This window comes from Aptenodytes forsteri, unplaced genomic scaffold (assembly GCF_000699145.1).
Source record: "Aptenodytes forsteri isolate BGI_AS27 unplaced genomic scaffold, ASM69914v1 Scaffold338, whole genome shotgun sequence".
NCBI classification, from domain to species: Eukaryota; Metazoa; Chordata; class Aves; order Sphenisciformes; family Spheniscidae; genus Aptenodytes; species Aptenodytes forsteri.
Window position 1 is genome coordinate 1,404,760 of NW_008795124.1, and position 23,210 is coordinate 1,427,969.

Below are 23,210 nucleotides of genomic sequence, written 5' to 3' on the forward strand. Positions count from 1 at the left end.
CTGAAAAGTCCTTGACTAGCGTAAGCACTACTTAGCAACAATTAAAACATTGGTGTGTTATAAACATTATTCTCATCCTAAATCCAAAACACAGCACTGTACCAGCTACTAGGAAGAAAATTAGCTCTATCCCAGCTGAAACCAGGACAACTTCCCTTTGCTCAACTTCATGAGGTTCCTGTCAGCCCACTTTCTCTAGCCTGTTGAGGTCCCTCTGGATGGCAGTACACCCCCCTGGCCTATCAGCCACTCCTCCCAGTTTTGTATCATCTGCAACGTTGCTGAGGGTATGCTCTGCCCCATCATCCAGATCACTAACAAAGATGTTAAATGGGACTGGACCCAGTATGGACCCCTGGGGTACACAGCTAGTTACTGGCCTCTAACTAGACTTTGTACTACTGATCACCACCCTCGGGGCCCGGCCATTCAGCCAGTTTTCAATCCACCTCACTGTTAATCCAGCCCATACCTCAATAGCTTCTCAATGAGGATCTTATGAGAGACAGTGTCAAGGGCCTTAGTGAAGTATCCTCTGCTTTCCCCTCATCTACGAAGTCAGTCATTTCTTTGTAGAAGGTTATCAGGTTGGTCAAGCACAACTTCCCCTTGGTGAAACCATGCTCACCACTCCTGATCACCTTGTCCTTCATGTGCCTAGAAATGGTTTCCAGGATTAGCTGCTCCATCACCTTCCCAGGGACTGAGGTGAGGCTGACCGGCCTGTAGTTCCCTGCATCCTACTTCGTGCCCTTTTTAAAGATAGGAGTGACATTTGCATTCCTCCAGTCATCAGGCACTTCTCTCAATTGCCACAATCGCTTAAAGATTGAGAGTGGCCTCACAGTGGCATCTGCCAGCTCCCTCAGCACTCGTGGGTGCATCCCATCAGGGCCCATGGACTTATGTATGTCCAGTTTGCTTAAGTGTTCCCTGACCTGATCCTCTTCCACCAAGGGTATGTTTTCCTTGCTCCGGCCCTTCCCCTGCTCTCTGGGAGCTGGGACTCCTGAAGGACAGTCTTGCTAGTAAAGAAAGACTGAGGCAAAGGTGGCATCCAGTACCTCAGCCTTTTCCATGTCCTGTGTCACTGGGTCCCCTGCCCCATTCAGCAGCAGGCCCATGTTTTCCCTAATCTTTCATTTGACACTTATGGTACAAGACCTTCTTGTCGTCTTTGACATCAGCATCTGATGGTCACTGCAGCCAAGGCTGCCTTCAACCTTCACACCCTCAACAAGCCCCTTCTTGTTTGTGAACGTGAGATCCAGCAAAGCATCTCTCCTCACTGGCTCCTTTGTTGCTTGGGTTCAGTGCTGTGCAGTACTGTTGTAGGCATTAGAAGGAAGGCTGGGGCCATACTGTGCGATGAAGGAGTAGGGCACATGGGGTAAACAATATTTGAGCAATGTAACTAAGAGCTAGATACATAATCATGGACACTGAAAAACTGAAGCTGAGCTAATACAGTACAAATTCAGGTCCAACACTTCCAAGCTGCACAATTTCCAGCAGGGCAGCCACTTTTGGATAGCTTATAAACCCCCCAGAACTGAGGTGGCTTGATGCAGTACAAGTTGGATGTTTCCAGGAGGATGTTTCCAGCATGCTATCTCTGTGAAGGGTTTGTTTGGGGGTTTTTTTTGTTTATTCCACTAATTTTTCCCCTGTCTGAGAACACTCTGGAGTTGCAGTACAGAAATCTGGGGTCTTGCAGTGCCCCAGCTTCTATCAGTGATCTAAATTGTACTTGGTATTTCTTACACTGTGCTCCAACTGCACCTGATAATACTTGTATTACCTGAGTTTTCTATTGTCAAGGGTAACCCAGCACACAGAGTCTAGCTACCCTGTTTCGTACAGCTGTAAAAGTAGGGAGCATTACAGTCAAATACATTCTTTGGAAGGATAGTTTTCTTTAAAAACATTCGTTCAATAGCAGCCAGTTATTAAAAGCTGTTCCCGATAAAAATAGCTTTCTCTAGATGCTATTGACATATTGCATCAAAGTATGGAAGAAAGGAGGGGAAATCACATGTTCTCCTCAGTAGAAAGGTTCATCTTCCAAAAGAGGTCGACAACAGTGACACAAGTGCTTGCAAGCCTTGAAAGTTTTCCTTCACTCTACCAATTAAAATTTCTTTGATATTTGCTGTCACCTTTACGAAGAGTTTTAGCATTGCTGAATTTTTAATACTAAAAACAACCCCTCAAACCCTTACCATCTTCTGTGTTCATTAAGTTCTCCTTCCAGCTCCTCATATGGATTTAACCTTCTTCACTCTTCATAAAGGAAGATATATGAGCTTTCAGCTGATGCTTTATTTCCAGTAGCTGAGGGCACAAGTATAATTTATAAGGTGAATATTAGGATGTAATGTCTGTGACATCCATATTGCTTATCAAGGAATGTATTTTTCTTTCCAGAAACTGAAAAGTAAATGTGTTTTTCTGAGCTTGGGCTCCCTTCTCCGTTTCATCACTTCTAAATTTTTGTGTGGCTGGATGTCTTGGCAAAAAGGCAGGTTTCTCTTGTGAGGATGAGGGAGAATTTGAATTAGAGAAGAAAAGAAGGTACAAGAAGAAAGGAAGATACAAGTTTTAGGGAAACTAATAGAAAAGGTGTGAACTGCCAGGGATGGTAGGAATGTACCTACCTTCCTTGATGTAAGGAACTGGATAGTTCTGGAGGGGACAGAGGGGAGAGAACAGAACAAAATCAAATCCTGAAGACAACAGAGAGGGAAATATGCTCTTGTAAATCAAAATTGTGTACTTTGGGTGTAAAGCACCATATACCTTTTATGGCAGAGTCATCACTGGAGTTTCTTCCTGCTGTGGTGCACCCTTTCTGTGAGTGGTACAACCCTTTCAGGGATTGCATTTTCTATTAGATACGTCTTTCAGTGTCTCCCAAGCTGGAAGAAGAGAAGTTTCTGAATCATACTCTTAATGTCTTAAGAGTTCAAGTACAGTAGTGCCCATCTTAGATATTCTCTGCCGGTTAGTCCCGCTGGTAGTATTTTAAAGCCCTGTAATTGATCAGACTTCCTATTATCTGAAGCCACTCTTCTAGATGAAAATGCTGTAGCATCTTTATAAAAATAAAAATGTGAATGAATAATTCCCATGGTCTGGCTGAGGCTTTTATACTCCCTGTATTCCTGATTGCTTATTCTCCTCCCTTCAATATCATGTCATCTTCCTTATTTCCTTAGGCTTCAGTGCTATCAGCTGTTTCCATTACAAAAGAGAGGTAATTTTTAAGATTTTTTGAAAGGACAATTGATAAAACCCTACATTGATTTTAAAAGGAGACTGTCAACTCTATTATGCCCTCAAAATAGCTTCCTTTTAAAAATCACAGTCCGTACTGCATATGTGTATATTGTCCTTCCCACCTGGGGATCATAAGATATGGGAAGGGGAAGACTGAAACCCATGATTTCCTGGGTATCATGGACATAAAGCTATGTTCCATGCACAAAAAAAATTAAATAACAATCTCTATAAGAAGAAATTTTAGGTGATTGCTGTCTTGTATATGTGGTGAAAATAAAGCGTTTTGAAGGGAATCATTTTAGTGAAAATGACAGATAGTAATACAAAGAGATCAGCTTTTAATATATACAGTCATAGTTTCTTCTTGTTTTAACAAAAAAAAAAAAAAAAAATAAGAGGGGGGGGGGGGGGAGAGGAACTGGGGAACTCTCCCCAAAACCCAGGCATCGGTTCTGAGGGATAAACCTGGGTCTAACGGAAGGATCTGTGCTGCTCTTGACCTGGGCAGTTTTGCCCTGAAGACTCATCAGTGAATTTTGTAGGAAACTGTGTATTCTTATTAAAATATATTTCATATGCTTGTCTGGAATATAATCTTATATATTCTTGTGCTTAAGAAGAAATTGATGAATAGTATGAAAATCAGAGGGTTTAAGAAAGGTATGTTGCATGATTAAGCAAGCTTTGTGCTTGCAGCTTCATTGGGGAAGCATGCATTACTTTAGTTTTCTTCTAGTATGATTCTCGAGGGTGACGTTTTTTTAATGTGGTAAATTAAGAGATTAAACAACAGTGTTGACAGCCATTAACCTTAGGTTTCTTCATAACTTGTATAACTTGTGTTATAAATTTATGGTAGGGTTCTGAGAGGGAAGAAAAACTGTAAGAAATTCTTCATGGATTCCTTACGGAATACTTAGGGGAGATTACCTTTTCCTATGGCACATTTGTGCCTACTGAAGTATTACATCATGTTTCAAATGAAGGTACTTAGCATGTATTTGACTATGGGAGAAATGTGTAGATTTCACTAATCTTCAAAAGCAAAGTAGCAAAAAGAATACTGGTCACTAGAGAGGAACAAATATGAGGAAGCACACACCAATTCAAAATATACTTTATTTTTTCCCCTTAAGGTATCTCAGGTTTTTCCAACCAGTGCTCAAAGAACAAATACAATGTTTTTAAATGAAAATAGGAAGGCAACATTGCAGATACAAAGCTACAACTCATGCAGAGCTAGATGCTACTCATATTTGTACATTTCTTTTCTCCTTCACATAAAGCATACTCTTAATCCTGTGGAAAGCAGGAAACTCTTTAAGTGTAGATTTGTAACTACCCAGAAGGTATGGTACCAGTGGAGTTAATGGAAATTATGTGTGTGCATGACTAGCCCTCTAACGTGTCACTGTCCATGCTGCGATGGGAAGGATGTAAGCACAGAGTAAACTAGTTTTCAGAGAGTGATACAAACCTTCGAATGACATAGTAATTTTTTTCTCAAGTCCCCTTTTGTTTAAAAAAAAAAAAATTATCATTGCTGTTACGTAGCATGCCTAATAGTAATTCCAGAATAAAGGCATGGAAAACGTGCAATATTTAAAGTACTAGCCTAGATTTGAAAATACTTTAGTATGATGAACAGATGAAAAGCGACTGCTTTTGCCATCCAGAGTTTGCAGTAACAAAGTCAGTTTTGCAAGGCACTAAGGATTCTTATCTTAAGAGTTCAAGTACAGTAGTGCCCATCTTAGATATTCTCTGTCAGTTAGTCCCGCTGGTAGTATTTTAAAGCCCTCTAATTGATCAGACTTCCTATTATCGAAAGCCACTCTTCTAGATGAAAATGGGTTGCCATAGGTAGAAATTTAGAGGAAGTAACATCTTCATCCTATTCTTCTGGCATAAGTTACTGCTCCATAATGAAAGTGCTTGCATGAAATACGGATTACTCCAGAGCTGATCTTTGGCACCTGGCCCTCAAACTTTTGTTTTTGAAACTTCAAGTTCAGCAAAGAGGTGTTTGAATAGGAGTTCTGTATCAGAAAAACGTGGAAAATTCTTCAGTAAAGCTTTTCAAACATGATATAATTCTCTGAAATTTCAGTTTTTCAGTTACTGCACTAGGCTTACTATTCATGTCAAAATGGAGAAACTATATATATATTCATTCTTGCTGTATTCTTGCATGAAATTCTACAGTTCTCTTTTTTTTTCTTTCTATTTGTCTGTGATGTATCCTGATGTATCCTGAATTTTTTCTTTCTCCTTGATAAAATAGTTTTCCTGTGTCGAAATTACTAATGTGCAAAGCAAGGAGAATGGGATTTCACTGTGCAAGGGGGATGTTGAGAAACTCAAACTGGTTCCATCCTCATTTACAGCAAAATCAAAACTCTCAAAATTACTGAACAATTACTGAGAAAAAACAGGTCGAACTAGGTCTGTTGTATGTTCAGAGATGCATAAATCAGTAGGGAAACAAAGGTATGCTTATTCAACTGTTGAAGAGGAAGGTCCTTGTTCTAAGAATCCAGGCACATGTACATCATTGATATACGTAGCACAAGAGAGAAATGCAAAGTCTGCTTCAGGAGAAATCACAGGACATCGTTCACTTCATAGCTGCTGCTTATAGATACTGAAATACTTTGAGCTGTTAACTTATGAGTTATTGCAAAGGCCTAATACGATATCTGTTAATTAAAGAGGAACATGTATTTTGGAAAGCCTCAGATCATTAACTGGATAAGAAAAAAAAAGTCACAGAAGAGAACAGTGAGAGTGTAAACTTTCACACATTTAGACTATTAACTAGAGCTAAAATTAACCAAGGTGCTGGTTCACATTTAGATCATGAGGCTGAAATGGTCTTGTATTTCTCTGTTTCCTACAAGGAGCAAGTGCACAGCTTGTGCATGTTTTCTGAAAGTGTCGAGCTGCTAAGTTTCCATTGCAGCTTTTTCGTCTCCTCTAAAATGGAGATGCTCATCCTCCTAGAGGCTTTTAGAAAGCGAACTGTGCAATCTAAAAGTTCTCCGGCCCAACCAAGCAAACCTTGGCACAGAATTAATGCGAAAAGCAACTGTGGACTGCCCTAGAGCCTGGGTTAACCTCAAGGCAGCTCTTTAAGGTGTAACTGGGCCATTCCCACAGTCCTAAAATGACAAGTGGTGTAGTTACATATATTATATCCATGGCACCTGTCCTAAGAGAGCTGGCTCTGCTCTCTAGCGTGCAGAGTCAATGCTTACTTGCTCTCCGAGGGCTGCTTGTGGCCTGCTCAGAACTGCAGCAGCAGAATGGAGTGCATGCGAGTATGCTGCTGACTATTGTATGGTCAGTGATGGTGATCTTGTCCTTATAAACTTCAGTATTATCACTAATACATGGGTGTTTTCATAAATCTTACATGGCAGGTGCCATAGCTGAAGTTCGAGGGGACTGACTGGTTTTTGCTGGTTTCTCCTGGGATGGTTCTTTCTGGAGAGAATATCTGAACTACTTGTCTTGTACAGTGTTCCTAAACAACTTGAATACATTGTTTCTCAGTAACATTCATATCCACAAAACATGAGTTTTTTTCCAAATCATCAAACCTATCAATTATAAACAGCAGTTGAATTTTTTTAACCTTCTTTCCTTTTTCTAAGAGATTTTTTCCAAAGTCTCTCTCCATATGGATATGATGTTGCTTTTTTGCCAAGTTCCTTTAGCATTTGGTGGTATAATAAGTGAGGTAATCTCCACTTTAACTATCGCCTAAATCTAATAAATTTTACCTTAAGAATAATGTAAGTTGTTATAGTTCTATAAATATTTTTTTTCATTGTTCACTAAATAGCTGAACAGTGGTACTTTGAACTTGTGCGAGATATTTTAACATGATTCTGTGGTATCTTCACATTTCCCTCCACAATATGGAGGATTCAAATCATTGCAAATTGCTAAAAGGCATGTAAACTGCACAGGACTGCTTTTCTCACAAAGTGGTGGGTTTTAATACCTGTGATTGTGTTAGACCATGTCAAATGGGAAGTTTGAAAATGCTTTGAAATACAGTCTGGTTAGAGTGACCACCTGCCTTCAGCTTCTAGGTATTTTCACAGGAGGCAGTAAAAGAAGTTGCATAGATGCAATAATACAATATATTATCCAGTTCAGGTGTGCCTGTGTATGCAGTTAATATAACTTGAATTGCACATGATATTGAGGTTATACATATTAATGGACATAGTGATTATGCAATTGAGATCAGGAAGAGAATTGTCTTCGGAAAAGTGAAAAATAGCATAAACGTCTCTTATACTAAGTGTTTTCAGTAACAGATTTGAAAGCTAGTGTGTCTTAGTATATAGAGAATTCATTAAAAACGAACTAAGTCATCAATACCATTTTTTTAAGGGGTTTTCCTACTTCAATACTGTGTGGCTTAAATGTGTAAGTCTACATGATGCTTAAATTCTAACAGTTCTAATACTTCGGGGGAAGGCAATTAAAAGTCTATGTTACTAGAATTAGGAAAATGCTATTAAAATATATCTTTATTTTTTCAATTTACTTTAACATTAAATAGGCTTCACTTGCACTTTCCTTAAGAAGTGTGGTGGTATCTGCAAAATGAACTGAGAATCGAAGACGCTACTTTTTTCTAGTTTATACAGGAGCAAAAGTTTGGAACCATAATGTAGGTCATCAGGCATAAGTGTATTTACCTTGTTCTCCTTGTTGCCTTAAATGTGCTAATAAATGCTAAAGTATATACAGGAATTGCTGTTATTCTTACATTTCTGTTTTCTAACTCTTACAACCTGTAATGATTTAGTGAATCTGTGTATAACTTAAGAGTTCTAGGTGAAGTAATGAAATTGATCTCACTAATGCATCAATGTACTTGAAGTAGAAGTCTTTCTGCAGTCATTGCCTTTTATCACTGCAGAGCCATTAACTAATAGCTTCCATCCCGGGACAATGGAGTGACTAGAGCCTGAGGGAAAATAATTAATTTTCTATAATAGATCTGCAAAAAGGCACCAGTTTACAACAGCTGGATTTTGTAGAAGCAGACTACAGAAATCAAGTAACTATCGTTTTAGAAAGAGTGAGGGCTGAAAAGTAATGAGAGGCATTCACATTATCAGAGAAAGAACAGAGAAAAGATAAATGCTTTCTAGCAGAGGATTCTTGTTTAACTGTGAGACCAGCTGAAGAAGAAAGTGCAAAGCATTGGAAAACAACACCTTAGTTTGGAGAAGAGTCTGTGTGCAGCAGGGAGGATCCTGGCACCCTTCGAGGACCCTGACCTTAAGCCTAAGGAGTGATCTAGACTAGTGAGAGGAAGAAATTAGGTGAACGTGTTTGTCTTTTTATCTAGCTCTGTTTTTCTTGTGCTTCTGCAGTAAAGATGAGTTTGTCTCAGAATCAAGAATGAGTGTTTTGTTTGCTTTAAGTAGCATATCGCCATTAAGTGAACTGTAAAATCAGTATTGTTGAGGTCAGAGTTGAAGGAAAGAGTATGCATAAGCTACCTGGGAGTCAGAAGAGCCCTGAGCAAGTCCTAGGAGCCTAAGCAGAGGTGCATGAGGTGGGGAAGAGGAGGAGAGCCTGTGCTGATGAGATCCCAGCCTAACCGCAACCCAGGGAAATGGGAGCTGGCTATTGACCCCATCTGAGGAGCTCCCAGATAGGGAGAACTCTTGATATGTAATGCTACCCCTTGAGATTGTTGGCTGTGGGACTGTTCAAAAAAATCTCACAGATAGGAGTGGAGAGTTTTCAGAACAATGCACAAAGGGCAGTTATCTGATGCTGGCTCTGTAGCCCAGCTGGGAGAGGTGCTATTGTGCAAAACATTTTATTTAGGTGTTACTTAGATCCAAAAAATGCCAAGAGTACAATTTAAGTTTAAAGAAATGAACACTACAAGAAACTAGGCTAATGGGAAATGAGTTGGAAGTTCTTGACTTGATCTGCTTAAGGGTCTGTTACTACCTCTTCTGCCACCTTGTAGAATCAGCAGCTCCAGCTTGGCTCCTGTGATTGCCAGAGTGAGAGGGGGAGAACTAGAAACATGCTCAGGTTTTTCAAATCCACTCTCTTAGTGTTCACTCGCAAGGAGAGGAGTAGGAAAAAACATTTCACTCTGACTTCAGAGCACTTGTGCCACACAGGGGGGGAAGTTCCATCCTCTGATGGGATCCAAATTCAGATAAGAAACTCTAAGCATCAGATTGTTTTGGAGTTATTTCTGTTTCTCTACAGGAGCAATTAATAATACCAAGCTCCAGTATCCTGCTCCCATTCACATAAGAGATACAGTTCCCCCAGCACTGGGTGAATATTTAAGCACTTGTTACCACCACCACCATCCCATTTCAGCAGTCCTTAGATATTAATGTTGTTTTGCATCTGTGGCTTTGAAGGAATGGAGACGGGTGAGGAAGACGTCAAGTAGAAGTTCAGGGTGGGGAAAACTAGTAACATACTGCTTCAGTTTAACTATAAGTGAGAAAGCTGGCATGAAGACTCTGAAGAATAGCCTAGCGTTGGCCCTAAGGTAATTTAGACAGCATTTTTTCCTTTAGTCAGGCTGATTGCTTCAGTGCAATTTAAGTGTTGTGGTTTAACCCCAGCTGGCAACCAAGCACCACACTGCTGTTTGCTTACCCTCCCCTCCCTGGTGGGATGGGAGAAAGAATTGGAAGGGCAAAAGTAAGAAAACTCGTGGGTTGAGATAAAAACAGTTTAATAATTAAAATAAAATAATAATAATAATGATAATCAATTGTAATGAAAAGGAAACAACAAAAAAGAGAGAGAGGAACAAAACCCAGGAAAAACAAGTGATGCAACCGCTCACCATCCACCAACTGATGCCCAGCCAGTCCCTGAGCAGCAATCACTGCTCCCCGGCCAACTCCCCCCAGTTTATATACTGAGCATGATGCCATATGGTATGGAATATCCCTTTGGCCAGTTTGGGTCAGCTGTCCTGGCTGTGCCCCCTCCCAGCTTCTTGTGCACCTTCTTGCTTGCAGAGTATGGGAACCTGAAAAGTCCTTGACTTAGTATGAACGCTGCTTAGCAACAACTGAAACATCAGTGTGTTATCACATTATTCTCATGCTAAATCCAAAACACAGCACTGTACCAGCTACTGGGAGGAAAATTAACTCTATGCCAGCTGGAACCAGGACAATAAGCTATTAAACAACTGATGTTTTTCCTCAGTAAGATGTATGGATATCTAAACATCTCTTGAGAATAAGAAAACCAAGAAGTATATTAACAACTGTTAGCGAAGGTTTTTAATCCTTCATTTTATGCCACTATTGAGAACGTAGGACATCAGCAGGAATGCTGCAAGGCAACATTGTTCCGATCAGGAAAAACAGCTGATATATTACAACCTTCTAGTTTCCCTAATGAATTCTAAAAGTACTTTAAATTTCACATAATAACTAATGTGCATTAATCTTGACCCCTGCAAGTCTGTAATGGCTGCGAAACAGCACTGTATATCAACAATTAAAATGCCTGCTTGAAGCATGTGCTAAAAATGTTGGTAGACGAGAAGCAGTGCTGCTTCTTAATGGGGGGGGGATGGACACCCAGGAATTAAAATTATTAGATCTTCACATTTGTGAATAGTCTATTAATCATTTCAACTCCTAGTAGGTTCTTCCATTGGGAAAAACAAAGTCAGATTTTGTAGAAAACTTGAACTCATTTTGCAAGGCTGTTGTATCAAGCTGATCGTGGATAATTGTCTCTGCATTGTTATCAGCCAAGCACATGAAAAGCAGAATATGGGTGTTTTCATTCCCCACCCCATGGTAGATGTCACAGCAGCAAAAGTGTCCTTTGCCATGTGGCTCAAGCATACTGCCACCGCATTGTGCAGAAGGGGTCCCCGTTCACTGAAAGGAACATCTGTTCAGAGCTTCATTTTGCCATTTCTCAAACTACCAGTGTGGCTTGAGTGTGCCTTTAGCTATCCCAGGAAATATTTACTGGAAAACTTAAATTAAATACATGACAGTATTTGTTTTGTCAGTTACAGTGAAATAACCCATCAGACAAACCAGATCATGTTAAATGCTCATACAAAATATATTCCTGCTAGGCAGAGGACCTGTAGAGCTTGCAGACGCAATCATCAGAAATATAAAAGACGCATCTCTCAGCTGACATTGCTGTTCACTTCAAACCGCTGTGTCTGGAATGGTAATACCTGAAAGTCTGACCAGAAGGTTTTTAGTGTTCCAGGTGTTAACAAGGGTGGGTAAACCACACCTGAGCTGGGGGGCCAGGACTGCTTGCAAAATCTTGGTACGTGGCCAGGCTTCTCCTCTCTGCCACAGCTGCACACATGCACTATCCCCATGAGGGTAACCTGGCTGTGCAAGCTAGAAAGGAGCAGGGGTATATTTGAGTGAGTCCTTGCTCCAGACAGTCAGCTGTGGGGCATGCTCAGTCAGTTTGGAGGGTGCCTGCCTGCAAAGTGATTTCATTCCCGAAGTCACGCAGAGGGAAGTGTCTGGTCCTTCTTCCAGTCGGGTCTCTGCCTGGCATGTCAGACCTTGCTTTTGTCCCTGCACCAGTGTGGCTATCTCATTTTCAGAGAGCAAGTAGAAAGAGAACAACTTGTTGCAGTCTTAGTTTTTGTTAAATGTTTGAAGTACTGTGACTCTTTCAGTAGTCGTTCGGGGCCCAAAGAAACACCTTTTCACACATTCGTCTTGCGTGCATCCATATATCCACATAACTTGCTAATCGTACTTTATATGAGCCTATGGCTGGTACCACTACATCGATAAGACCAGGCTTAGTAGCAACCTGTTACTCTGGATTGATAATAGATATGAAGCGTCTTCTCCTTCAGAGGTCTTCTTCATTAGAGGTATGGGAAAGGCTGCAGGTGAACAATACAGTGAATCTGGTTTTTGGACAGCACCATCAAAAAAATTTGCAACTGCACGACAGAAAGTACAGAACAAGTGTAAACTGCCTTTGCTAGTTCAAATTTGTTCCAGAAATATTGACAGAAAAAATGGTAGAGCAGACTGTAGATGGGATCAAGTACTGTTTGTCAGCAGAGCTGTGATCTGCTGCATTGGGTAGTTTGTCATATCTTAGCTAGTGTGAAAACAACAGGTATGGTGAATTCTCTGCAGTGTGATTTGATTTGGTAGACAGGCTGGCATATGCCAGTTCGATCCAGGTTGAATTTGTGATGCTCAGTGACCCAGTATTGTAAAGAAGCAAATTTAATGAACATAGACCCAGTTTTTAGGGAGTTTGTTAGTATTGCACAGTTAAAGAAAGATGGATAGCCTTCTGTTTTGAACGTATTGCATGTATTGATATGCTGTATATATCATTTACACAAACCTTATAAAACTGATCTAAAAGTCAGGTAGTTCTGTCAGATACTCTTACAACTTTAATGCAAATTTTTCTTATTTGTAAATCAAGCTTTGACACCACTTTCCTCTGTTTCTCCTGGAAACCTAGCAATTTCTAGCCCAAATTTCTAACAAATTTAAGTTCAACATTTCTTCTACCAAGAGGTGGCTTCCTTGATGTGAGCAAGGTGAACAATGCCTTGATGTCATTTCATCTTGTAATGTAGTGGCTTTTCTAAAACATCTTGAAGCATACTGGAATTTCTGAAGCAAAATGTTGACTTAAAATACAACTTTTTAATGCTGATAATTATTTTCTAGGTTCTTTGAGCTTTGCATTTCACTGCTCTTGTATCTCCAGAACAAAGTTTTCCCAAACCTGTTTTACTGACTGGAAAAAAGATTTATTGTATAAAACTTCTACTTATAAATAAAGAAAAATCTAAGCTGGCAGGACTGGGAATCTGGGGAAGGAGGAGTTGGGAGGATGGGGAGTGCCAAGATAATATGTCTTGCCATCGGGAGTGCCGCAGTTTTCTGATAAAGAAACAGAAGTAGTAGAGGAACGTAATATTCCAGGAAAACTTTGTATTATACAAAGAAGCAAATCTCACAGCTGATTCCAGGCAGGGCGATCTCACTCCCGTGTTCCTAGCAGTACCACAGTATCACCCACACCCTCACAACAGCTCTAATGCCCCAACACCTGCACAATAAGGTAGTACTCATTGAAAGCTAACTAGAAAGACAGTGGAAAACTTGCTATGCTAGAGGATTTAACTGGTTTACCACACCGTTAGGGAGGCAGCAGAGCCAATAAACTGAGGGAGTATCCAGTTAAATCATCTGGGAATGTGAGGAGGATGAAGGCCTTCCTTTTTTTGGCAGGAGTGAGCAAGTACATGTCATGAAAGAATATACCTGCATGGAAAGAGTGTGTGTATTTTACCCCCTTGGAGTGCAACATTTTAAAGGAATTTTAACTCTTTTTTGTGCTCCAGTGGAGATGGCAGTGTTACCAGTATCCATACAGAGTCAGCGATGTGTTTTGTATTATTTTTGATATTTTATGATGAAAGAGAGATGTTCTTAGTTAATATTCTTGTGAGCAAAGCCATTATTCAGTGAATGAACATCCTAGAAGGATGTTGGGTTTAGCTATTTGCAATTTGATCTCAATAATTTCTTGAAAACAATGATAAAGTAATAGAAGAGTTAGTAAAAATCAGAGTTAAAAGCTTTGACAAAATCATCTTAGTTTTCAATATAACTTAGTGTAGCCCATAACGTATGTATTAATATACATATTAAGATAATCTGTGAATATCTAACTTTGAAAGCTACCACATAAGTAAGAGAATACCAAATCCTACTTCCAGCCTCCTTGGTTAGCACAGTCAGTGTGTATGAGCTAAATTATATCTTTAGTTGTTAAGATGCCCAATGATGCATCTTGAAGAATGTTCTCAGTGTTTGGGTGATGCTGGCAAATCCGACCAGGATGACAGGGCAGGTGAATTCCAAGCATTACTCTCCAGCACTGGGTCTTTAAACTGTAGTTGTATTCCACTATATTGGCACTGGGGTACCTCCACACACACAGTATGCTACTGTGAGAAAAATGAAGGTAATTTGACTTTTCTCAGAGAAATCAGATGCTGTTTCTTTTCCAACTCTTTATTTTGATATACAGGTTTGAATTTTCTGAATTGTCCATACATCTTACATATTTTGCCCACTTTTCATCTTAATTTTTTTATTGCATGCTACCATTTTTTAAAACAATAGTTCATATTTAAATCTCTACTGAGAATGTTATTCTTCATCACTATCTGAGACTATCTCCTGCAGTGCTTCCTGTAACAGAAATTAATTTGAGTGACACCATTTCCAAAGGATGTTTTTCAAACCAAATCCAGGTAGAGTTGCTGTACTGAACCCATTAGGCACTGGTGAAGGAAGCCTTGAAGCTTCCTTTGCTCACTGCTGATCCTTGGTACCTCCTATTACGGCCTCCCAGAGCTACTCAGAATCTCTACAGAGCTATAAATCTACCATCTGACATTTGTTGTCAGAATGGGTAATATTTGTAAACTAGAAGAAGCTGGAGAGAGAACTTGATTCAAACAACAAAGGCCTGGTTTAGCTTTAAAAATATTGATATGTTGATGGACATGTATTTTTTTGTCTGAATTTTGGCTTGTTCCCCCATTGGGAGGTTATTCAAATGCAGTCATCTAGAAAGGGGGTGAGGTTGTTCGGGAAAGGTGAACAGATCATCGTGTTTCTGTTTGTTTACAATAGGATTAAGAGATGATATGCCAGAGTGCATTTTCCGTTACGGAAGTATCAGGTAACAGTCTGGCATTCCACATACTGAAAAGGATATTTAATTTTCTGTTGTCTTCTACAAATCAATACAAATCAAATCATGTTATGTGATACAAAACTGCCACTGTCTTATTTGCCTTTTGAAGAAATAGTCAATGTTGCGTGTTGTAAATGTCTTCTTATTATAACAACTACATGGATTATTTTTAAACAACTTGAAGTTAATAAAATAACAAGTAATATTTTAGAGGCACAGTTTACTTATCTGTGATTTAGTTATATAAGCAAAATTGTAGATTCAACTTTTCAGTTTTGCATTATCCAATTTAATTATTATCTGTATCTAATTAGTTCAGTGCAGAGAAAATTAGTTCAGTGCACAGTCTTTCATTTTAAAGCTTTATTGCTAAAATGTTTTTGAAATATACCAACCAAATGTTTAATTGTTGAGAAATAACCGTTTTCAATGAGTTGGGGTGGGTTTTTTGTTATTAAACTTTCCCATCGGTCTAAATATCAGGAAAATACAGCCTTGCCAAATGGACAATTTTAGAAAAAATTTACAAAGTATCCTTGCTGACACATTGTAGTAATTTCTGAATTTATTTTAAATTTTCTATGACTTGCTGACTTTACAAATTTTCTTTCAATTTAGATATACATTGAGCGTTTACTTCAGGGAACTATAAAGCTGTTAAAATAGTTTTAAAATTTTTCAGAATAGTTTCTCACTGTTAGAATAGTGTGCAGGTGTGCTGAATTTTAAAGCAGAAAGGCACTGAAGCTGTACAGAATTTAATTAGATCTCACTTTACCGTTGTGTTAGTTAAAATACATTTTGGAGCTGTCAGTTGGAATTGGTGGATTTCCTCCAACTGCAGGATCTCTTTCTGCACGCCGGGGCTGTGCAATAAACATTCTCTGTGCATTTTTCTGCATATTAGATTTCTGGTTCATCCTGTAATCCTGCAGACAACGTTGGATGAGTTCATGAGGAAATATGTGAGGTGTCTGGCGTTTGTTCCTGCGACACTAAATATTGTCCTGTTTGTCATAGCATGAGCGTAAAGTAAAAACACACACTCCAGCTTGCCAATATGGGGCTAGTGCTATTTGTCGCTCTTAAGGCTGTGTGCTTGGCAGCGTGCTATGCCAGGGCCAGGGAGGAGCACCAGGACAGAAAATTCAATGTTCCTGCACAGATGTATGAGACAAATTGCCAGAGGGTAGACACCTGAGTTTTACAGGCCTGCTATGGACAATTGCTCACTATTGTATCAAGCATACATAAAAGGTGTTGCCATGTTATCCCACGTTAAGAAAACATAACTGCAACACTTGGAACATCTTCCTGAAAATTTAATCATCTTGTCTGTCCAATGTAATGTATTAATGCCCACAACATTGATTTTCAATCTGTATGTTCTCAGATCTCACATCCTTTAACCTTGTTAGTCAAGCACTGGGCTGGCATCTTCAAAATTGGTTGAAGAACAGTTTTCCTGGTTTACCAGCTCTAATTCATAACTGAAGAACATTGCCACAGAACTAGTTTATCTAAATAAATTGTTCCCATAGTCAAATTCCCATGGAAGGGAGTCAAATTCCTGTTACATTACCAAACTCAGCATCACCCTTCTCTCCATTATGGAAGGAGTTTACAGAAAGCTGTGGGCTAGGTGTGTGGGACAGACCTTCCACATCGGACTTCAGAGGTATGCCTGGGGCAGCAGGGTTGTAATGCTGGGGGAAGGCAGCAAGCTGCTTCAAAATGCCCTTTTCAAACCATTGCCTCCCAAACTGCTTACAGCTGCTATGCGAGTATTCTCATTAGAGGGTAACTTGACTGTACTTCGTACCAAATTTAAGTCGTGATTTGTGATGTCAATGCTATAAGCTGATTGCTTGTAAAAGACTAAATGCATTTAGTCTGCAGACTCTACTTTGTTACTGTACCAATTTTAGGAGCTATTGAAAAAAATCAGGTCAATTTGCAATAATTTAGAAGTTTACTTCTTATCAGAGTAGGAATGGGGGTCGTGGGTATTTGGAGTTTAAAGTATACGTGAACATTTATTTAAATACTTGCGGTAGTTTTCTTTTGCAAGTTTAAAACAAGGTTTGGAAAAGGTTTAGGTTTGCTTTGTTTAAAACAAGGGTTACATTGCCCTTTGAGTTCCTTTGCTTATTAGATGTTTCTATTTTAATGCAGCACTGTATTTCTTAAAAGGGTGCCACTGGGATGCAAAACAGACCGGAGACAATCTGCTTTTCAATTAATAGAAAAAAATGTTTTTTCCAACATTATTTATTTTGAGCTAACTATAAATTAAGGCCTTAAGATAATAGAAGCAACAAATACTGGACTTTTTTTCACTGCTTTGTTCCCTACGGCTCTTTCAGTGAACTAAATTTAAATTGAAATTATAAAAATGAAGTTTTCATTCGACCTATAGTTGTACTTTGCAGTCATATTTTAGAGATCATTTTAACAGATCAAGAGCTGAATAAATTTTTATTTTCAATAATTTTTCCTGTGCTATTTTTCACCTGCATACACCATGCTCTATTGCAACTTTGTAATGTCTTCTCTTCCTGTCTCTTCATTTGGAATACCACTAAGTATATTTCCCATTAGCATTCTGTAGATTAAATTTTCCTAAAAATAACTTTTATACATTTATAATTACAAGTGGGTTTTTTTTATTTTAATATCATTATGAATTACACTTGTAGTTTATTTAAATATCTTGATAATTTTTTTAAATACTTTAAATACGTGGTTTTTTTAAAAATAGTTCTCTTTTACAAAGATTTCTCCATCACATGAACTGGTGGGCCTCCTAGTACTGACTATTACAAAGGAAAAATATTTAATGCAAAGGCAAAGGAAACATGAAATGTACAAGTCTTTTCACAGAGTTGTCAGGTATTTAAAGCTCTTAAATCAGTCTTTTGGAAACTTTAATTTTTCGTTTATGAGGTTAGAGATACTCAGTTATTATCCATATGTTTGTTTTTTAATAGCAGTCAAGCAAAATTCCTTTTAAAAATGCAAATTAGGATAATGGAAGCCTGCAACATACTGCTGAATCATTTTCTCTAAATATTAAGAAGGAATCCTGTATGTGCTTAACTTTTCCACTCAAAAGTGTTATGCACTATGGCTCTGAAACTGGAAATGACAAGGAGTGGGCACAAAATAATGAGGAAAATATACATTTTACGTTGTTTGTTATGTTAATAGGTATGCTGCCATGGGGATGTACTGCTTTTCTCAGAAGATAGAAATGATTAATGGGATGTTATCTCTCTTTTCTGAATTTGCAAATAAAAAATGCAGCACTATGTTACTGTTGTTCGTCCTCCACGCTTCTATCAGCGTTAGCTTTGCATTTGATTTCATAATATTCATTTAAATGTTTTTAGAATAGGTATGAAGCTGCAGTTTACAGACCACAAATAGTGAAAGGTGTTTACATCTTAATAAGAACAATACTCACATTCTCGAGATATTTTTTTGTTTCTTCTAGCAGAGGACTAATACTTAGTTGTGTTTTCTTTTTTGGTTTTGATGTTTTTTTTCTTCCCTGTGAGTGAGGAAGTTTTCATACCTAGACTGACTACAGCTGTCGTTCTAGCCTTCCCGAAAGAACAAGAACTGACAAAGTAGATCACATTCAGTCTTTTGCATTTCCAAAGGTACTGTTTAATACAACCAAACGAGGAATGAAAATATGTCAGGACTGTCCCTTAAAGTTTCCTGGGAAGTTTTTTTGTAGACTGGAACTCCATTCTTTAATTAACTAGTTACACTGAGTATTTCAGGTCCCTGTATTTTGTTGATTGTCCTCACTGAAATGTAGTTGCTGTGGAGTAGGTTTAAATAAAAAGGTGGCTTTGTTGCATAAATTAGTAATTTTGCTAGTCTTTGCCTTAATTATTTAGTAAATGAACTGTTCATCACTTTTAAGAAATAATCAACTGGCAGTGAGATATTGTTTCTTCATAGACCTTTTTTCTACAGGATCCTTGCTATTGATTTAGGTCCCAGCAAACTCACAGTATCTGAGCTGGCTCTAAAAAACTGCTTGTCCTGCCACGTTCTTTAATACATCATCTGCAGTTGTGTGTACGTGTTTCATATGTGTAAATTATAGCTGTCAGACTGTTAATTTTATTTTTCAATTGGTAGATACCATCAGTTTCCATAGATGCAGTGTTACAAACAGATGAATACGAATGTTTTCAGCTGTGAACATCATGCTATAGATTCCCTCCATGTCTTTATTTATCTTTATTTCTCAGTTAGCACTACATGTATACTTCTTATCTGCTACTTTTAAATACGCACAACTTTTTTCTTCTTTTGCTGAGTAAGACTCTTTCAGCTTTCTTGAATTCCCAATTAGCTTTTTTCTCTAGCTAATAGTATCACTAATGCCTAAAACAGTGCTGTGTCTCTGAAGGCTGAAATCATCATGAAGTGAGCAAGTGGAACTCAAGCTCCATACATTTGTACAGCTTGTAATGGAAATGTGCTGAGATTTCTTCCCAACTGGGCATTTTTAGCCTGAGTGCTTCCTCGTCTGAACTGCGTGATAATGTAGGCTGCATGGAAATCGGTGTTATGCCTGAGAAACCGCTTTTTATTCTGTATTAGGCTGCATTTAGTGCCCTGTAACTCCCTCAGCTGGCCACATTTGAGTTTCAATAGCAAACTATTCAGGAAATGCTTTCACTTCATCCCGTTTTTCCTTGTTAGGGATATAGACCTCAGACTGAATCCCAGGGCTTCAGCATTACCTCCCTGGAATATTACTCCTACCACCCTATACTGAACAGAAAAACCCATCTAACATCACTGTGAGGAAGCACTCAGTAAAGCATCGGCAGTGTATCCTTTGGTCCCACTGGTGCAGCAGAAAGTACTGCTCACTTCCCATTTTGATTCGGACTCCCCTCCTGACTTCATACCCTGCCTTGTCCATCTCCCTGAAAAGCTGAGAAAGGGGAGGTCAGGTGTCACTCAACCAGCCTACGAATCAAGCAGTCTGGGCTCCTGAGAATTAATGTTTCTGGGAAAATGGCAATAAGAATGTCTTTATAAATAAAATTTTATTTTTAATATTTATTATTCACCTAGCAATGAAAAGGACAGTTACTTAAGAGATACCCCCTTTGCATATATTTCTCTGCTTGAAATTTGATGAAATGATCAAGGAAGGATTTTGAAGGTGTTTCTACAGCTCATTATGAATTCTATGCAATGCAAAGTCTCAACTTTATTTTTGTCTCAGAAGTACATGTCTGATATAAAATTCCCTTTTGGCAAGGAAAAGAGATTTTAGAATTCCACAAATCCAAATTCTTTTGCTTATGGCTATGTCCCAGTTGAAGCGTTAGATTTTCCTTGGAGATCTTTCACAACCAGGAACATGATTCTTTCGGCAGGGTATGGTGCACATCAGCTTCCTGTTTAAACTGGTTAATTCTCCAGAGATGCTAAGAAATGTGTTGTTCAGCCTGGCAGTGCTAATCCAAGGAGACATAAAAGGGAAGAATGAGACCCCTACGTTTGGGAGTATGAAAGTGTAGAAGCTGGTGCAGTGAGACTTGGTTAATCAGTTAAGGTTTTATTTTTATAAAAAAGCAGAAACTTGAATATTTCAAAATCATATAACAACGTATAATATATTTTGGTAATCTCTCGTTCACACGATGGATTTCTTCTTTCTTTTGGGATGTGAGAGGAAAGTAAATGAACTCATTATTTTCAAGCAGTCTTATACTTTGTTTTCATTCTTTGTTCAGAAGAATGGGAGAAATAAAATTAACAGTACTTTGTTCTTTGCACCTACAGCTGACAGTAAATAACAGCAATTAAAAAATCAGTCGTGTGAACTAACTACTGTTCGTTCATTTAAAAGCAAGTGCTGTACTTTCTGTCCAGACCTGGAAAAAAGCTGAGTCCTTTAGCTTCATTTTCTTCTCCTGTTAAATAGTGGTCTGTGTTAATAAGCAATGAGATACCTCAATTCATGGACATTATCTCTGTCAACCCTTCCAGGGGTCACAAGCGCAAACTGGATGAAGATGATGCTGCCAGTGAATCCAGTAAAGAATCTAGCAATGAAGATGAGGAAGGAAGCAGTTCTGAAGCGGATGAAATGGCAGCAGCACTTGAAGCTGAATTGAACGACTTCATGTAACATTCATGCAGAAGACGGAATTTGTAATTATATTTTACTTCTCAGAAACAGATCGGACTTCATGATGAGTCCCTTATGTCAGTACTCAATGTTTTTCCAAAATGTGTGTGTATATTTTGCAAAGCAACACAAGAGGTGACACATTATTTTACAAAATCGGAAATAGATGTTTTTAAGGTGTTTTACTAAAGGAAAATATACTTTTTTAAACAAAAAAAGTATTAAATGGGACTTGGTGTGCTATGCCAAAGACATGTTAGGAGCTCTGCAGAACCTTCATATACAGAACAGTGATACAAAGATTTGTGATTAAACATACAGCAACTTTTTAAAAATATTGCAGTCTGTAGTTTATGGGTAACAGTCTTCAAAAAAAAGGAGATAAAAGAGATGGAATTGTCTGGGTAGTACAGCAGGAACCTGATGAACTGGTCATCCTTTTCCACAAATAAATGCTATCAAATATAAAAGGATTTTTAAAATAAAAAAGAACGATTTATATTTGTATAGAAACAGAGAATGTGATATGCAAGCTTTGTGAACTCTGCACTTGACCCACCTGTCATTTGCTTCTAAGAGAATACATAATGATCACAACTCATGTTTTTAAGTTACTTTGTGGAATCGTTGGGTTCTTTAGGGACATCGTTTAGATTTTTAACTTTTCTTCTCTGTAACCGGAAATTTAGCACAGCATACTGTGTGATCCTGTACTGCCCTAAGAAGCATATTCACCCATTCGTGTTGTCTTGGAAAGAACGAGTGCTACTTCAGTCTAGATAGGATTTAATTTCTTTGACAAGAGATCTGATGTAAAGTTTTTGTATATTCTATTTCATATTTGACCCACAAAACAGATTTTCTTTCATTTAATAAAAATTCATTTTGTATGCTTTGTTTCCCTTTCCTGTTCATTTACTTCCATCAAATACAAGGCACCTTTCCGTATTATCTTTCCTTTACTCTGCATGAAAATAATGAAAAACGTTGAAAGCAACTGCAAATTTGTAGATTCTGGCAGGTAACTGAGGCAGAGAAGAGAAACACTGGCTCAGAAGATTCCCTTTTCTTCGGTATGTGAACTCTTACATTCTGACACTTTCTCAGGTCTCTTTGGCTGGCCTCTGAAGGTACCGTAAGAGTTATTGCTCTGGTATTGAATTTCTGAGGCTAGAACCATGGTTTATTCTCAATTGTTAGCAACTGGAGAGACAAATCCTTTTAAAACATGTTAGCAAAAGAAGACTCATTAATCCAGATGTCATGCTTAAAAGGAAATACTTTCTGGTGCAGAAATACTTAATTTTGCCACTTAGCAGTAAAACAGAGAGAGTATTTCAATAGAATCTCAGCCGGTTTACAAAGAACAGCCTAGTTTTCAAAGCTTCATAATGGCAGTAAAAGGAAGACTGAGAAAATAGGAGAATCTTTTCACATTAATACTACTTTTCCACTTCAGAATGCAAGGGCAGCATCCACAAGACAAAAATAGTGTTTTCTGTGGGAAAATGTTGCACTTCCTGGACATTTACACAGGTGCCACATAGCTGAAGTCTACAGCGACCTGCCTGCTGTAGCTCTCCATGAAAACAAGCAGGTTGTCTCCAAGTGAGTTGTGCTGTATAACAGAAGAAAAAGGCTAGTGCTTGTAAAATGGGAAGTAAAAATACTTTTTTTCAGCAACTTAAATGCAGCCTCCCCAGCTATCAGAGGATGACTCCTTGCAATTAAATATTAAAATGTCAGAGGTTGTTGGGTACGTTTTATGTTTTCATAAATTAAACCCAGTTGAAATAATTTGAAATAATACCAACTTACCGGGTCACTGTGATGCTGCAAATGACAGCACAAATTTCAGCAGAAACTCGTTCTGGCTGATGATCTTTGTCAGTCACACAGCTCTGTGGCAGCATTCAAGCTCTGAATGTAAACACAGCCAGTGAGCAAAACTGGGTAGGTTGCTATTAGCTCAGCA

At 38.4% G+C, this 23,210-nt stretch overlaps 1 protein-coding gene across 1 annotated transcript in view; it reads left to right on the forward strand.

The window, feature by feature from the left end:
- Positions 1-22,123, forward strand: part of CTDP1 (CTD phosphatase subunit 1) — a 119,412-nt gene extending 97,289 nt beyond the window's left edge. The window contains exon 13 of the mRNA XM_009277188.2: positions 21,094-22,123. Coding sequence (XP_009275463.1) covers positions 21,094-21,235 — 142 coding nt within the window. The 3' untranslated portion in view covers positions 21,236-22,123. The remainder of the gene's footprint in view (positions 1-21,093) is intronic.
- The last annotated feature ends 1,087 nt before the right edge of the window (positions 22,124-23,210 follow it).